This window comes from Pithys albifrons, chromosome 6 (assembly GCF_047495875.1).
Source record: "Pithys albifrons albifrons isolate INPA30051 chromosome 6, PitAlb_v1, whole genome shotgun sequence".
NCBI classification, from domain to species: domain Eukaryota; kingdom Metazoa; phylum Chordata; class Aves; order Passeriformes; family Thamnophilidae; genus Pithys; species Pithys albifrons.
The window spans coordinates 24,134,587-24,152,312 of NC_092463.1; the positions used below are offsets into that span (position 1 = coordinate 24,134,587).

Sequence of the window (17,726 nt, forward strand, 5' to 3'; positions counted from 1 at the left end):
TCGCTGCTTCCCCTTGTGCCTGTTCTCCCTGGCAGTTCCGCTCCCAGGACGGGATGCTGAGAATGGAAAGGAGCCGATGGTGGCAGGGGAAGCAGCTGCCCAAAGCTGGTCAGTGGGTTACTAAATGCTACGTTCCTGGAGAGTAAAATATACCAAGAGGAAAAAACCAAAAAGTAGAGAAAAAATAATGCTCTGAGTATCTTCAAAAATAATCATAATTTTATTTGCTGTCAGAAACACTTGGGTATTTCTGCTATTGAACAGTATTTGCAAGGTGCTGATGCAAAGAAGTGGAACATCTGATAGAACTAAATTTTCTTGGCTAGAGAAGTCAAGACGGAAATTACTCAGAAATTAAAAACCTCATAAAATAAACACTAAGTGCCTCTCCTAGCAACGGACTTCACCTTAGGACAGCCTTGAGGAAACTCAGACTGCTTGTCTATCCTCAGTGTGCTCCTCTGCCTCAGAGCAGAGTTTGACCTTGTTCTAATTTTCCAATTAATTCATTAATATTATTTCATAATTAAATAGCCCACTCGAAGGGACACGGTTCAGTACCTTACGGCCAGTACCGCACCCGGAGGAGGTCAGTCAGGAGGGCATCGAGCCCCCGTTCATGTGGACTCGCGTGGCGGCCCCAGCCCCGCATCCCCCGGTTCCTGTCCCTGTATCCCTCGGTTCCAGCCCCGCATTCCCCGGTTCCTGTCTCGGGATCCCCGGGCCCCGCCCCTCCCGGTTCCGGCCCCGCCCCCGCCCCGCGCTGACGCGCCGGTCACGTGCTGCGGAGGGAGCCCCGCCCGCCGCACCCAGAGCCGCCGCCATGCCGCTGCCGTTGCCGCTGCCGCTGCCCCTGCCCGGCCGCCCCCGCCTCGGGCAGGCCCCGCTCCTGCCGCTGCTCCTGCTGCTCTTGCTGGTGGGCCCGGTGCGGCCTATCTCCTTCCAGCTGCCGGGCAAGGCGCGGAAGTGCCTGCGGGAGGAGATCCACCGCGACACGCTGGTCACGGGCGAGTACGAGATCGGCGCTCCGCCGGGCTCCTCCACCGGACCCTCCGCCAACCTCAAGGTGCGGCCGCGGCCGGCCGGGGGGCGGGGGTGGCCGTGGCGGGCGGCGCGGCCCCGCCTCCCTCGCCTCGCCGCCGTGCGGGGCGGGGAAGGACGGAGTGACGCTCCCCACGCGTGACACCGGCCACGCGCGGGCTCACGGCCCGGCCGCGCCGCCCCGCGGGGCTCGCCCGGAGCGAGGGGCCGCCAGCCCCGCCCGGCAGCTCCAGGTGCTGCGCAGCGAGGGACCAGGGCAGGACTTTGGCCTGAGCCAAATACGACGGTTCTCTCCCCAAAAACCTCGTCGCAGCGTCCCACCCGGACAGATGCCCTGTATGCGCACACGATACGGGTCACTCCGCGGCTGGCGGGACGGGCCGCTGCAATAAAGCCGTGCCCAGGCTGGCTGACACCGTGTGAGCAGGAGAGAGTTGTGGTGACGTGGCTTTCCAAGAGCTCCCTCCCCTCGTAGGGCCTGGCACAATGGGATCCTGGTACTGTGGGATGGGGGCTGAGAAGCCACATTTTGGTACGCAAAATGCCTTTTCCCGGCTTGCTCTGTCGAGGCTCGCGTGGATTTTAAGAAGGCGGGTGTTTGCTGCGGGGAAGAAAATGATCCCGAAGGATCTTTGGGGAGTACAGGGTCAGCAGAATATACGTGACTAATACACCTACATGACAAGCAGTTTTCAAAATTTGTACAACTTCACTTCAGTTCTACCCACAATCTGCCTTCCCTAGGCTTTCTGCAAAATTTCACCTAGCTGAGGAAGGTTTGTTGCTATGCAGTTAGTTCATAACAGCTTTCTGACCCCTTTTTATTCCTGTCTACATTCCCAAAGGTTTCAAAAGTAAGCGTGCAAACAGAGACAAAATGGTCTGCTCAGGAGTCTTTGAACTCAGTGTAGTAAGTATTTTAGGTCTCCTGAAACCAAGTTGCCTTTCCAGCATCTGCCTACTGATGCCTGAAGGCCTTTGGTTATTGGCAGTTGTGCTTGGTTATGGCTAGAGAAGGCTGTTTCTGGAGTCTTACTTTTTAAGAATTGTTTTTCTGCTGTTCTTCCATCATTTGTAAGAGAAAACTTGTCTGTTCATGAGCAGAGCCAAGCAGCGTTAATGCTTTAAAATGTTGCTGGAGTATTTGCCAGATAAGACGTGTATTTCAGATGGAGTGCTGTATTCCCATCTGTCTCTTACCACTTGGTCTCTGACCAAGCCTACTCCTTCTCAGGTTGCCCACTCTTAGGTCAGCTGACTCCAAAGTCTCTTCCAGAAGTCACTTTTATGACAGAGGCCTTGTCCAGGAAGGTGGTGGTGAAGCAATGAATGCAGCATTTGGATCTTAGTCTGTCTTTGCTGATGAAGCTTGTATCCAGGTATTACTGCTCATGGAAGTTCTATTTTGTTCTAAGTGTAAAATAGTATAAAATAAAAAAGTCCTGTATTAGTTTGAAAAGCTACAAAGGAGAAATAATAATTTATGTAGTTCTTGCTTTGCTTCTTACTGTTCAGGTATGCTGTGGTCTCCCAGTATGCTGGCCTGTTATGAGTGCTGAAAGTGCCTGCTTTCTCTTTGATCTGTGTGGGAAAGGTTAGTTCAGGGCGTCATGTCTGCAGGTAGTCTCTCTGCTTCTGCACTGGATGGTCTGCTTTGGCCTCCGGGGCTGGGCCACCGAACGCAGGAGGCTGCTAGTTAATCCTGTCCGGGCTCACCTGGATTCCAGCCAGCGAGCTGAGTTTTGTGTGATACCCCAGCGCTAACAGTGGCATCTGCGGGCTCTGCCAGCTGGCTGCTGAGGGCCCTGCCATGTGCTCCTGACCCATTGTGAGGCCGGCGCTTAGAGGAACCATCAGGCTGTTTGTCAAGGGCGAACAATGCCCTGTCTGTCGGGGATTGCGTTACCGTAAATAGCGTTAGAATAGCATGAAAAATTCCTTTCAGGTCGACTCCCCCAGCAGCGTTCTGACTGGGCTATTAGCAGCTTCTCCCGCCCGCGCACGGCCGGCTGAATGGGCAGTGTATTTGGCTGATTTGAGTAATGCTATTCGGTTCTGATGAGAGCTTGTACTGTCCAGAATCCTTTTCATGAGCTGTGAAGGACAAAAATAGATCAAGCTGTATGATATTGTCTAGATAAAGATTGGCTCTGGTGTCTACAAAGCCCTAACGGAATAGTGCTCAGAATAGTAGGGACATCTGAGAACTGTGTTTTTCTGAGCGCTTTTCGGGATATAGAACACAGTGTGCAGAGTGCATGGTGTCATGCTGATGAGGCATCTCGGTTAACTGGGACCCCTCCACTAAAGAGCGTGTGCCATATGGTGGCCAAAACACAGGTTTTTACGTGGTGACTGCATGGTCAGACATGGGCAGTCCTGTACTCCAGCAGGGCCCAGTGCCTCCCAGTAGTCTGGTGGCTTCCAGAAAGGAAGTGGCTGTTTTCTGGTGGCTTGTGGCAGTGGAATGGCAGCACAGCTTCCTGTGCCTGACTGCACAGACATGCTTTCATCTGCTTGCTTCTTGAAAACAGGTAGAGCTCTGAGCAGGAGCTGCAGCGCGGGAGGAGACTGTTCCTTGTTCTCTGATGCAGACAACATATGGTGCAGGAGCAGCTATAACAAATCCATTAACGGGCAATTGTGGGATAATCTGTATGTATAGGAAGCTTGTTCCTAAAGTCTTGCCGGCTATAGTTTATACCACAAAGCGTGGGAATTTATATACTTTCTTGTTTTTCCTGCCTAATGCAGCAACTCCCATTATCCATGAGTACGTCCACACTTGTTTTAACTCCAGCAGACTGCCAGCATCAGGGGTATGCGGTAACAGAGAATTAATTAGTTGTTCTAATAAGAATAAAAAGGTGTTTCCTTAGAATAATTCTGGCTATGTAGCATGATCTTTGTACTGGGAAACAACGTAAGATAGAACAAAGTAAGAATGTCATACTTGTCTTTTCCATACCACAAATTATTTTGTGTACTTTTGTTTTATATACCCTTAAAATTATTCCCAAGTTTTTTAGTCTCTTCATCCCTAAGACTTTCAAAGACCCCTCATAACTTTTGCACCTGTGCCTTTTCAAACATACTTATTGAAGGATAAAGTTGAGGGAAACTGGGAGGCATTCCAGTGGAATACACACTGTTGATTTTCATGCAGTGTTGTAACACCTACAGGTTTTTTCACCCCTCTCCAAGGTCAGAGTGTTTCAACTGGATGGAGCCTTTAATTGAGCACAGTTATTCTCAAGTTTGTGTCATGAAGTGTGTGTTTGTTTTTTATACTCTTTGTTGGAGCATTTTTGTAGACCTTCCACAGTTTTTGCCTATTCTTAGTAGTTTTACAGGCTTAGCACAAAGCAGTCATTATTCTGTCTGTGTAGTCTGAATTGTCCTCTGAAGTGGCCACTTCTATGTATCTTGGCACCCAAACCGTGTCTACCTCAGGGCCACACTCATGATTCATTTCTAGAGGAGTAGATGTGCCCTTTTCCATTCCATCTCCTGGGGAATGAGCCATCTTTGTCCCATAAGGCTTCTCCATATCTCTGTTGCTATGGGAATTCATGGATTTTGCTTGCAAAATGAAGGCAATGAATAACTGGTTCGGCTAGAGTTCCTACATGTAGGCTGTATAGGAGGAAGAAGAATTAGTGTGGTTTTCATTTTGGGTTGGTTTGGGTTTTTTTGTTGGTTTGTTGATTGCTTTTTGGTGGTGGTTTTGTTTTGTTTTGGTTTTTAATCTAAGAGTCAATAATTACTCTAGAGTTACTCTGACTGCTCCTGGAGTGGGGATTGGAAGGGGAGGAATTGATGTAGTCACAAAGAAGGAGGGAAACTGTTGAAAAGGAGAAAGCAGCAGATCCAAAGGGGTGTCTAGGATTCCTCTTCCTGCATAGGCAGCATGAGCCCATGGCAGCCAAGTACTGTGCTTCTTACCTTCATTGTCTCTCCTACAGATAACTGACTCAGCTGGGCACATCCTGTATGCCAAAGAGGATGCCACGAAGGGCAAGTTTGCCTTCACCACTGAAGACTATGATATGTTTGAGGCCTGCTTTGAGAGCAAGCTTCCTGTGGGTAAGTGAAAGATCTGTTGCTGCCTGTAGCTTCTGATCAAGTTCATGTAGCTAATGTGGATTAGGGATACAGGTGAAGTGATCCTGAGCATGGTCCACAGAACACTGACTCATTTTCAGGAGGTTGTGAGCAGTCTCGCTGCAGAGTATCTGCTATTGGTGTTGCATTTGAAGTTAAGTAGTTCTCTGTGGTCATGTAGAGCGCTTGGGTTTCCTCTGAAAGGGGAATGGGGTGTTCCTCCCGCAGAAGTCACCACAGTTGCAGTAAGTGGCAGTACCAGGGAGCAAACCACACTTCTTTTGCCAGTTACATGCTTCTCCCCACCTTGCAGTCGAGGCAGGATAGAAGAGGGTGCCACAATCTCCAGGACGTCTTTCACTCCAGCTGGCCAACTTGTCCCATTTGGTAGAATGTGATCTCTCCACAGTGTGTGCTTGGCAGCTATCCTGTAATAGGTTGACAACCATTTTCTGGGGTTTGGCTGTGTGTGTATAGGGAATGATGCCTTGATTTGCACCCACAAGTGGTCAGTAAAGAGAAGGGGAAATGAGCAGAGCGTCAGCCTTGCATCTGTGCTGCAAGGGTGGTTGCCTAACAAGTGCCCAGGATTGTTCCCTGTGAGTGTGACGCATGTGCTGCTTTGAGTGGCTGTGCTCAACTTCAGGACAAACGCATTGAAATTGGCCAACACATGGGCTCTCATCTCATCTGCAGTGGTCTGAGTGCATGCAAGGTCATAGGGGCTACATCTTTTCATGGTTCGTGGTCACTGTCAGAGTTCTGCTCCCCAGACCCTGTTATTCTTAGGTATTTCCTGAAAGATCCCAGAGCATTTCACAGAGCAGTCACCAACAGCACACCTTGTATCTGTTGAAAGGCAGACACTGTTTTGCTATTCTGCTCCATGTATAAGATGCAAATACTTTGCAAGTTGAAGAGAACTTTCCAGAAAGAAAAGGCTGTATGCTTTACTGGGATTGGGAGGGATTTGGCTTGTAACACCTCTTTGTAGTATTTTACAGCTAAGATAGTGAACTCAAATGTTCAGGATTATGCTTTTATTATACTCCAAAAGCAGGATTTTCAGTGTTCCTCAACACATTGAGGCATGCAGGCAGTAGTGAGTCATCTGGGAGTCACTCATGTTGTTTACTTTCCAACACCTGAGTATTTGAGAAGTCTCCAGACAGTGCTGCAGATCCTTTCATAAGTGGGAAAGGCTTCTTTCTTCAGTTGTGTCTAGACTCTTAGTTTGGTGCTTAGGAGCAGCAGTTTCTTGGCGAGCCCGAGCCCCTTACAACTCTTGATTGTAGCAAATATTTGTTCCCTGGCTCCCTAGTTGCAAGTTTGTTTTAAAGCTGCTTTCCATACTGACAAGGATAAAATATTTCTAAATGCAGCTTCTACCCTGATGATCTGTACGGCACTGACGTGCCAAAATCTGGAGCCTGATACCAAAGAGGTTTTTGATTTTTTCATTTTTCCATTTTTTTAAATGTTAGAAGTACTTGTAACTGTAGTAAAATGTAGATTTAGTGTGATAATATTTCTAACAGCTTGAGTTCAATGTTTATACATGTCAACCTCTGTCAGATATCAGTAGCTCAAATTCTTTTAGTTGTTTAGTGTTGTTTTCAGGGTAGAAAGCTGAAGAATATCAGAAAAGCCTGCAGAATGAGACATAAACATGAGCCAACAGCCTTGGGTCTAAGAACACTGAAAAAGCTCCAAGGGCCCTTTGTGTGCTGAGGAAGAAGAGAATGATAAAGAGAGGGTCCCACTGACCCCTAACTCAAATCCAGAGGAGGTGTGACCAGAGGCGGGGTGGGGCTGAACCGAGAGATGTGCAAACTGCGGATTGGGTGGACAATATTATAAAAACATAGAAATCAGTGTTCGGAGTGCACGTCTATATGTAGTCCTGTGGGCCCTCGGCCTGATATTAAAGGACTTTCACTTTTTATCTTATCCCACACTGACTTGGCTCAGAGTCCAGCTATGCTGGGGTCTCTCACAACATCAAGCCTTTCAATTGCCCAGCTGTATCCTCTTCCGAAAGCTTTCTATTTAAGGGCCTTCAAGTTGCCAGTTTCTTTCTGGACCCAAATGTGCCACATTCCTTGCTAAAGATACAGCATGGGCAGTATCTCCAGATTTCTTGTGTCTGCTGGAAATCAAAAAAGTGTTAAAGTAAGGGAGATGGCACTGTTGAGGCTTGATCATCCGCAGGGCTTGGTTAAGGTACTTTGAAAGAAGTAACCAGGTCACAAGGAAGTGCTTTGTTTCCTCTATAAGGTCAGCATGGGAATGGGAAAACAGACCAAGTGCTGTTTAATCCCCATGTTTCTCTTTAAAGGTTAGGGTTTTTTCACACTCACCAAGTAAGTGGTCACAACTTGTAGGGCAGCAGCCAGGGAGGATGTTGGTGGAGTACTGGAAGAGAAAAACTGTTGGTAGAGGAAACTCAGAGCCGTTGGGACCTGAAGGGTCTAAGCCATTGGGATTTCTCAATCTCTAACCACAGAAATGAGGAAGAGGAAGTGAGGAGAGCCTATTAAGGTCCACCTCAGCAGAGTGGAGGAGCTCTGAGGGTGCTTCTTGGAGCTATGAGTGCATGATGGGCATTTTACCCTCTTTGAGTGGAATGGTCCTACCTTTCTGACCAGTGTTCTGTTCCTAGCCACATTTACTCTCCTACTGTATACTAATCTCTGAGATGAACACTTGGGCCTCACTGCATTCTCCCCTTTAGGGGCTCTTGCTTTGTGTTAATCTGTAACTCTTTGCTCCTTCTGTAACTCTTCTTTTCCTAAACTTTGTAAAGAGTGTCAGGGCTCCTTTATTCTGGAATTCCTGTGGGAAATTTTTTTGATATTCAGTTCAACTATCCTGTTTGTCCACTGATTTTGCAAAGTAAGAGCTCCTCTCATCTCCCAGGAAAAAGTTCTGTGCTCTTGTGGGATGACCTTTTGAAGACCTGGGGAATGTAGGTATCAGTTTAGTTCAAGATCTCTGAATCTTGACTGTTTTTCTCCTTGCTGCTGATTCAGCCTGCTTGGGTGAGCCCTGGCTGCAAGAAAGCAGGGAGTTACTGAGTATCTGATGAGTACGAAAGGAGCTGCCTAGTGACTTGGGCTCAGTAAACCTGCAGAAGAGCAGCTTGACTTTTTCCTGTACATTGAATTTGTTTGTGGACTTAGGGAGTGTCCACTTGGCAGCCTTCTGAGACAAAGTGTGAGTACTGGATGTGCTCCTGGATAGAGACTCTGAAATTCATAGTTTGAGTAAATTCAGATGTATTTTGCTGGAAGCCAGCTGAGGACAACGATATACCCCAGTATGCTGGGATTTGGGAATGCGTTGCCTACTGACATTTTCTTGGTGGGTGATGTAGTGAAGTATGATGCTCAGATCAGTTCACATGCTGCATTTTTAGCATATCTGATATGCCTGTCCTACATATGTATTTTTGCTCCTGTGAATGTTTTCAGATATGACACTTTGGAGCAGTTAAGAGAAGCTATAAGCCACAGGTGTCCCTAGCCTGGGGGCTACAGCCTTGAAAGATACCTACTGTGCTGTTGACTGCAGCCTTATGTGCTGTTTGGGCTGCTCCAGCTGGCAGTGCTTTCCCAGTTCAGCAGCCTCTTGCTGTCTCGGGGTTTGCATTAGCAGTGTGCGTCTCAGGTGTCTGAGATGGTTGATAAAGGGATTTCCTTGGTTTCTGCACATACTCCAGCATGTGAGGGTCAGTAGTCCCTGTACGTGCTGTTCCTCAGTTGGACCAGTTTATTTTCTGCTCTTTTTAATGTAAAGTCACTTACAACCTCAGTAACCTTGATAAGTTGCTGGTTCACTTCCTGTGAGGAGGAACATGAGCTTGCCAGTTGAATATTTGTCCCTCCAGTGACTTGTCTTGCGCTAGGCTGTCCCATAGCAGCTGGTGTTCATGTTCTAATCCTCTGCAGTTTTTACAGTGATTTACATCCTATACACACTCAGTGCTTTTAAGTTACAGCTCGTTCTCATTATCTTTGGTAGGCTTTTCTTCAGCCAGGATTTATTGTGAAGTCTGTATTTTTAGGCTGGACTGTGCTGCCTCCACAGTTAGCTGCAGACATGGAGGGAGGGAGTTGTGAGTTCTTCCTCAGTGGTGGGAAGAGCTGGTGATTTCCTGGCAGGCTGAATGTTTCGCACAAGGAATCCTTTCATTATGCTTCCAGGAACAGGGAGGATGCCGGACCAGCTCGTGACTCTGGATATGAAGCATGGCGTTGAAGCAAAGAACTACGAGGAGGTATGTCCCCTGGCTGCCTGCACTGCAGGCTCCCCTTTCCCAGAACTCACGTGATGCCATTTGTAGATCTGGGGCTCATGATGGGAAGCTGTTTTCCCAGTGGTGATGAAAGCCTGTCTGCAGCCTACAATTGCAGTGAAGCTTTGTGTGTTACAGGAGAAAAAAAAAAAGACAAACATCAACTAGAATTAATTCTGTACTCTGGGAACTGGAGCCTAATGTGTGAATTTCTCTGCTAGGACAGCATGACCCAGCTTCTGGCCATAGACATTAGAGGCCAGAAAAAGACTGAGAGGTGAAGTTTCTCCAGCCCCAGCACCAGAGGGCATTTTAGGTTAACATCATATCCTCTTAAAGGTCAAGTTGTGACGTTGCTGTTCTTACCTTCCTAACTATAAGATGTACTGTCTCAGCAGGCCTGAAATGGCGCCTGTGTGTTTCTAAGAACTGGCAGTGTATCAGTGTAAAGGTGTTTGGCAGAGTAGCAGCTGCAGTGTAATGGGTATTTGGTTTGAAGGCGTGATATTGCAAATAGGCATAAAGCCTAAACGTTTCCATCTTAGTAGGACATGAGTTTCTTAGACTGAAGAGCCAGCTGTGTAAAACAGCAGTTGCTTTGTGGCTGAGACAGTCCTGGATGGTTTGGATGCTGAATTTTAATGGCAGCTACCATGCTTTTGGTTTACTAGAATTTGGGATCAGTCAGCCCCCAGTACAGAGCCTGTGCCTGAGACAATGAGAATTTTTGGTGGAGAAAAATTCCTGCAAGTGATTGCTGTGTCCATTGTGCACAAGAGCATGGGAGATGTCTTAGGGAGGAGAGTGTAGCAGAGGAAGCTGTGCATGGAAAACAAACAAATTTCTGAGATAGTCCTGCGGACATTTTTATATCCTTTTGAACTTTGGGCTGTCTGGTCCTGTGTGGCTTAAGACAGTTGAGCACATCCCTTGTGGAGAGTGAGAAAGTGCTTGAGGTCAGGGAAGAGCAGAGCAATCATTGCTTAAGTCAGTCTGGAGCACATCCTACATCAAGTGTAAAAAAGTGCTTGTGTTTAGGGAAGAGAGCAGTCATTGGGTCAGCTGTCAACTAGCTGCTGAAGGATTGCAGCTGAGATGAGTCCCTGAGAAGGTAACTGGGAGGATTATGTTGGCTATGTTTACAGAATCCCTTTAAATACCACCCCATAGTCTAGAGTTAATTACTGTGGTGTTACCTAGAAGAACCCTATGCAGAAAGGTTTTCTTATGTCTGTGTATCTAAGTACTCACTGGTTGTACTGATAAAACTATCTTGGAATAAAAGTATGTATCCATTATGGTCATCAGTGTAGTTAGATTGATGGAAAAGTTCATGGACAAATAACATGAAAAGAAGAATTAAGACTTGCAGTCCCACCTGATACCAAATGCAGATCTTGGCAGTCCTGGGAAGCATCCTTGACTTGTGAGGACTACTCAGTGACAGACGGTGTTGAGCCTTGTTGAGCAGCATGTCTGTGAAGGACTTAGACTGATTTATTGTTTGTACAGCTGCTATAGATGTTTAACCACACAGCTTTGCAGTGTGTTTTCTTTTTCTCCATACTGTCTCTTCCCAGGTTGCTGTAGCATTTGTGAGTTTTGGCTTGACAGGTTGCTCTAAGGCCTCAGAGGGAAGGACACTTGCTCAGGTTTCTCTCCTGGAATTGCAGCCCTTTTGAGCCTTTTGCTTGTGATGTTCATCTGCTTTTTGGTACAAGTGACCTGTTGTACCCCTCAGCTCTTCTTGTCAGATTGCTGCAAGGAGACTTGATTCAGGGAGTTGAACTGGGGTCACTGATACTGTCCTGCTTGTGCATGGATATATGCCATGAGAGTAGGGGTAGTGTCCAAGTCTAGCTTCATAAGCTTTCATAGATCCAGATGTTCTTGGAGCAAAGCAGCTGAAATTGTGAGCTGGTTTAGAAAATCTTAACTACAGAGTTATGCTTTAATTCTCTGCGTTAGGGAGGAATAACTGTATCCATTCAATACCTAGAAATGAAGGTAGGAAAAAGTGGAAAGACTTCTCAGGGCACAAAGACTGTTCGGCAATCTAGGTTCTTTTCCACATCAGCTACTCCTTGTCAATTCTTGGCTGTAGTGTGTCTCTTTCTACACTAGGAAGAGAATTAGACTTTGACAAACCTTTGAATGACTTATGGGAGGTTCATTGGAGTTGTTGTCTCAGTTCTGGTGTAGTCCAGGTGTTCCTTTTAGGATGATGGTGTTTCACCATCACAGATGCTTTGGTGGGCTTTTTACAAAATGCCTTGGAGCAGCTGCACATACTAGCTCCAGGATTGCCCAGGCAAGTGCTGGAGTCACCGTCCCTGGAGGTGTTTAAGGAAAGACTGGAAATGGTCCTTAGGGCCGTGGTTGACATGGTGGTGTTACATCATAGGTTGGACTTCATGATCTCAGAGGTCTTTTCTGATGTAATTGATTCTGTGATTCAAGATATGTATCTTGGGGTACACACAGGACTAAAAGTAGATACTGGATGTTTGTAGCTACACCTATTAAAAGCAGTTGAAGGGATGCAGGACAAAGCAGACAAACCTTGGGTTTTTCAAGTGGAACCCTTGTAGCCTTCTATGAATGCGGAAGTGAGCCAAGGAAGATAACAGCTGGTTGGTGCAAGGCCAGCTTGTCAGTAGAGCTGCCCAAGACCTCGTGTCTGTTACAGACCTGCTGCTCTGTCTGTGTCAGCAGTCTGGGCCATAGGTACACACATGCTGGTGCTGGTTTTTCAGAAAAGCTCTGCTGGCAGGTTTGTGTCCAGGTCACAGGTTTTGTCATTACACCCTATTGGCTAGAAAGCAAGAGTGGGTTGACCCGCTGCTTCCTACCCCTCCTCACAAGAGCACTGAATTGACACTGCTGTGCTGGCAGAGTTATAATATACAGCTCACGTCAGCATAAACATCCTCACATGATTGTTGATGGCTTGCTGCTTCCCGGGATATGTGTGACGTGTGGAGATCCCTCAGTGGAATATCTGATCAGCTAGGACATGCCTGGTCATGAGCATCTCTTCAGACGAGCTCTGATGCCCAGGCCTCTGGGAGCGGCGTTTTGGGGCTGCTTGCATGCTGGGCACTGTGCTGCCTGCCTGTCGGCACGGATCACTGAGGGAAGGCGTCCTGCAATTTATGTCTGAGTAATCCTGGATGGCTGTGAGACTGGTAGCAAGCTGCAGGTGTTGTGTGTTTTCTGTAGTTTTCTGCAGAGCATCTTTGCTGCATTACTTGGGGTCACTGTTTGGCCTTATTGCAGGGGCTTGTCTTTTGTTGCTACTAGTGAAAAATTCTATGCACGAACCCGGGTTACCCAAACCCTATGCTGTAGCAGTGGCAGGAATTGGGAGTTAGCTTCCTGTGAGTGTCCTTGTGTCACACATCTTACATAACGTGTGTGTGTGTGTGTCAGGTTACAGCCAGCGCTGGGGCAGGGGCACGTTTGCGCATTCAACTTGAATAGTTGCTGCAGTGGGCTGTGCTTTCTAATAGAACTTCAGTGTGGATTTTTGTTTCTGCACAGCAGGCGCGTGTCTCGCTGGCCGGTGTGTTAGGGCTGATCAGAGGCGCTGTCCTGGCTGACCCGCCCTTGTGCGGAGCGGAGCACGCTGTTCCGAGCGCCGCCGGGCCCGGCCGCGGCCCCGCAGCGCCACCTCCTGGTGCGAGGCGGACCCAGCGCTTGGTGCCTGCGGGGCCCTGCCAAGAGCATGGGCTGCCCCAGGGGTAAAACCCCCGAGCTCCTGCGGGGCACTCAGACCGCCGCTACTGGGAATCGGGCTTTCTGGGACGTAGGGCAACAGTTAGCAAGGCAAATCTCGGTGCTAATACCCTGTGTGCCTATGGAATAGTATTGTATGCATATGTAAGTTAGTCACTTGTATTTCAGTCCATGACTTACATTCACTGGAGGTTTAGTCATGTAGCAAGTTCTACCCACTCCTCAGAAGCTAACTGTGAACAAGATAACATTAGGCCGAATAAGGAAGAAATGTGCTTATGTGCATGCTGTGCTCCTCCGTTGTGTAGGAGGCGTAGAAGGAAAGTATGTTTCAGAGAGCAGGTGGGAGAAGTGATAGTATTTTATGCAAAGGTAGTTTCTGGCTTGTAGAGGTATTTCCCGAGGGGAAGGATGCCCCAGATTTGTAGTGTGTGGGGAGGAGTGGTTCAAACTGGCAGTAAAAACCCATGTGGGAGCTTTTGGTTTTGGCTCAGTGATTTGACTCTTCTGTTTTCTAGATTGCTAAAGTGGAGAAGTTGAAACCTCTGGAAGTAGAATTGAGGCGCTTGGAAGATCTTTCAGAGTCCATCGTTAACGACTTTGCCTATATGAAGAAACGAGAAGAGGAGATGAGGGACACAAATGGTGAGAGACTGTGTGCTTCTTCAGAGGGCTGGAGCTCTAAGACACCTAATTTCTGCTAAATGTGTTATTAGGACAGCATTTGGAGATGAAGCAATTCTAGTGGTCTCTGCCTGTTCCTTGTAAGGGAAACCTGAAGCAGTCACTGAGTCTTGTGCATTCTGACTCTAGGAATCATATCTTTCTGTCTCTATTCCTAACATGAATTGCTCTGTACCATTTAGTGTTGCCCGTTAGCTACAGCTTCATCTTGTTCCCTCTCACTTTCTTTCTCATTGTTCCCTCTGCTTTTGTTCTCAAGTACTGCTGGTTCTTGGGTGCTCTTGCTTTCATGCTGTATGCTGTCTCACCTTTGAAGTTTTGCGTGGGGGAGGAGAAATCCTGGGAGCTTTGCCATCTTGGGGCACATCCTGTGATGTCAGACTCCCGTGCAACAGTTTGTTGTCTGTTTCAGAATCAACAAACACCCGGGTTCTGTACTTCAGCATTTTCTCCATGTGCTGTCTCATTGGACTGGCCACCTGGCAGGTTTTTTACCTGCGTCGCTTCTTCAAGGCCAAGAAGCTGATTGAGTAAAGGAGCAAATCCTCCTCCCCCTCCTCTCAGACCCAGCTGAACACCGCTGGGACCTGGCCATGGCCCCCTGGAGCCATCTCACAGATGATACCCACTGACTGGAGCTTTTCTGGAGGAACTTGGACCCTAAAGGGGGAGGGGAGGCTACACATTGGAGTCAATGAGGGACTTGTGAAATACGGTTGGATGTGGAGGGTGGGGGAGGTCATGATGGGTTTGGGTATTCCTGGGACAGTGATTAAATAAAAAAACATGTTTCCATGACAGCTGCAGCAAGTTTTTTGCGCTGTCTGTTCTCCTTTTATAATCATGGCTTGATGATGTCTCCCATCTGTCTGTGACTGCAGTGCTACTCAGAGCCACTTGACCCTGCTGTGCTCTTCAGGTGCCACACAGCTAGCACTGGGGCAGAGCATGGAATTCCCTGTTCTGACCAGCTGGGATCTTAGCCTCGTGCAAATGGAGATGAGTGCAAAGCAGTAGGATTCATCATTCCAGCAGGGCCTGAGGATAGAGGGTCGTCCAAGGTTTGGTCCATGTTATGGACCTCTTTGTTTCTCCCTGTGGGAGCTGGTGTCTTTGTTCGGACAGGTCAGGGCAATTGAGCATATGGTTATGCAGCCTGGAGAAAGGGGAGCCTTGGAAGGAGGGCTTGGGAACATGTCTGAGCTTGGAAAGAAGCCTGCTTTGCTCAAATAAGATGTCCAGCCTTGGTTCTGCCCTTGCACCATGTTTGTCTTGGATTTGCCTCTCTTACTTTGAAATGATGCAGCATCTTTCTTGAAAGCCTTGGTCAGGAACAGCCTTTTATGCAAGACAGGATGCCTCAGATACAGTCACAGAGCAAATGGGAGCAGGTCATGCTAGGAATTTGGTCTTACATTGAGCAGGAGACTTCTGATCTGTCCAGGCAGCTGGCTGAATCTTGTTTTCTGAGACCTCAAAGCAAGGTGAGCTGATGTTTACATGAAGCATGAGGGCCCATGCCCTGCATTGAGGTCTCAGGGTACAGTGGTGCTGTGCAGGTTAGCAAAGGAGTTGAAAGAATGTGGATGAACTAAAAAAAGCAGTAAAGGCTAGGAATAGTCTTAATTCTCCATTTGGGAGGAGCCCGAACTGTGCCCTCAAACAGAACTGTTACTCTCCTACACGGTACTAGACAGCAAGAGCCAGTAGCTTCTCACCGTTTCTCAGCCATCCATGTGGCATGATGTTAAGTAAACCAGGCTGGGAAAAAACAGGCAGGTTAACTTTCTGGACTTGACCTGCTGCAGTTTTTAAGCAGTGATTAAAATTCTTGCACCTTCTCTGCATTCCTCCAAAGCAAGTGGTTCAGCAGCACAGCATTCTGGTGTCCTGTGTCTAGACACTTCTGGCTAGGGAAGGGGTTGTCCTGGCTCTGGGCCCAGTCTAGCATTTTCAAAAAGCTGTAGTTCTATAATTTCTGACTTGAGTCTGATCTATTGCTAGGAAGGAAATGGTTGTCCAGAGTGAGGCAATGGGAAAAAGCAGGTAAGGATGACCTCCTGTTATCTAAATACATTAGTCCTTTGCCATTGCCAAGTTCCTGGAGTTGTTAGTTCCACTGGCAAGCGCTTAGATTGCCTTTGATTTGTTTGGGTTTTAATAAAGCCATATTAGGAACCTAAGTCCATTCCTCTGCCCTTGCATCCATTTTATCCTTGTATGTTTTTGAAAGCTGTTACAGTGCAGAACAGCAGTGATGCCACAGGACTGAATTACAGAAGTAATTTGAAGGTAGTTTTAGGTCCTACAGTTTGAAGCCTGTAGATCTGTTAAGTTTTTGCTTTTGTTTTTATATAACTTGAAAAGACATTACAAGAAAGTGGCTCCCCATATCATCTCCCCATCCTTATTTGAGTACAGAGATATCTTAAAAATGGTGGTGAGGCCTTAAGTTCCCCAGGTGTCTGTTACACTCTCATTGTTCTAGTGTTATGTTTGGCTCTTCACTGTACTGGTATGGTCACGGGGGAGCAGATGTGGGCAACTGGTGTGCATTTACCTGTAATGATGGGTTGGGGGATTTTTGTCAACGTTCTCAAATAAAGTTTGTTTGGGGAAAAACAACTCACCTCACCTTGTTATTGTGAATCTTGTCCTCTTTGTGCATGTTCCTACAGAATGCTGTTTCTTGCAGGTTGAGCTGTTGCAGGAAACAGCAAGCACACAGACTCCCCACAAGCCTTTGAGTTGCTCTAGCCATAGTTAATTCCTAAAGAATTTGAAAATTCCAGACTTGGGAAGCACACACAGGCTTCTCTGTGGAGCAGGACCAGTACAGCAAATGAGGTCTCCTAATACAAGTTAGCAGTTTTGGCCTTTCTCCATCCCCCTCGTTCCTAATTATATTTCTTTATGTGGAGGAATTTTAAGGCTGATGGTGAAGCAGGGCTGGTGTTCTACAGTACCAAGAGCTAGTTTTTCACCATCAGTTCCCATATAAGTTTTAGTTCATTAAGAAAAATAAAAGTACTTTACAAATTTGTATTTTAAAGGAAATTTAAAGTTGTTGCATAGATGAGTTGGTTCTATTTGAGTGACAGATACTGAAGAGAGTGATTAGGTATTTACTGAACTGCTGTCAGAACTCCTCTGCTGACCCTGCAAGCCTTTAGTCACACAGTAGCCAAGTGAGATATGCCACATAACAGGACTAGGGGCACATAAGTGCTACATAACGAGTTAGTATTATCAGGGAGAATTTCAAGAGGGGAAATTCTCAGATCTCTAGATAAGGATTAGCCTCTGCAAGTTCTTTTCCAGATTCCCAGATAAGTATTTTGAATATGTGAAATCAAATCAGACAGCTGTGCTCATGTGGTAGGTTGGCAGTGGGTCTGGGCTGTTTTACAGCACTGTGGATGCAGAGCTGGTGTCTTCGTTCCATTTCACTTCTGGGAAATGGGCTGAAGTTGAGCTGTTGCAGATACTTGGGTCTGAGCCCATCTTCGTGTGTGACAGATGCATCACTGGTAAATCTATAATTGCCTGTAGCAAACTGCATCAGACGTTCCAGGCTCTTCCACCCACTTGTCAATGTGACTAACGATTTAATTATCACAGTACTTAACACAGCACGTGAACATTCCTAAGTAAGTTATATCTTCGTGTATTCCCCCTCCTGCTCTGCCGGCGTAGGCTGCACCCTGCACAGAGTGCCTGCTGCAGCTGCTGTTTGTGTGGATGCAGGAGGGAACAAGCATTTTACACTCACTTGTTCATTTTTTACGAGCTGCTCAGGTATGTGAGAAGCAACCCAAGTGTAAAACATCTGTGTTGTCTCCTAACTGGCACATCAGAGATA

The 17,726-nt window shown here is 47.1% G+C and overlaps 1 protein-coding gene across 1 annotated transcript; it reads left to right on the forward strand.

Annotated features, from left to right (window-relative positions):
• Positions 1-774: 774 nt before the first annotated feature.
• Positions 775-16,493, forward strand: TMED10 (transmembrane p24 trafficking protein 10). Its single transcript, XM_071557810.1, has 5 exons — positions 775-1,066; positions 5,007-5,127; positions 9,351-9,424; positions 13,699-13,825; positions 14,277-16,493. Exons 1-5 carry the CDS (start codon positions 824-826, stop codon positions 14,396-14,398), a joined length of 687 nt encoding a protein of 228 aa, XP_071413911.1. The 5' UTR covers positions 775-823; the 3' UTR covers positions 14,399-16,493.
• The last annotated feature ends 1,233 nt before the right edge of the window (positions 16,494-17,726 follow it).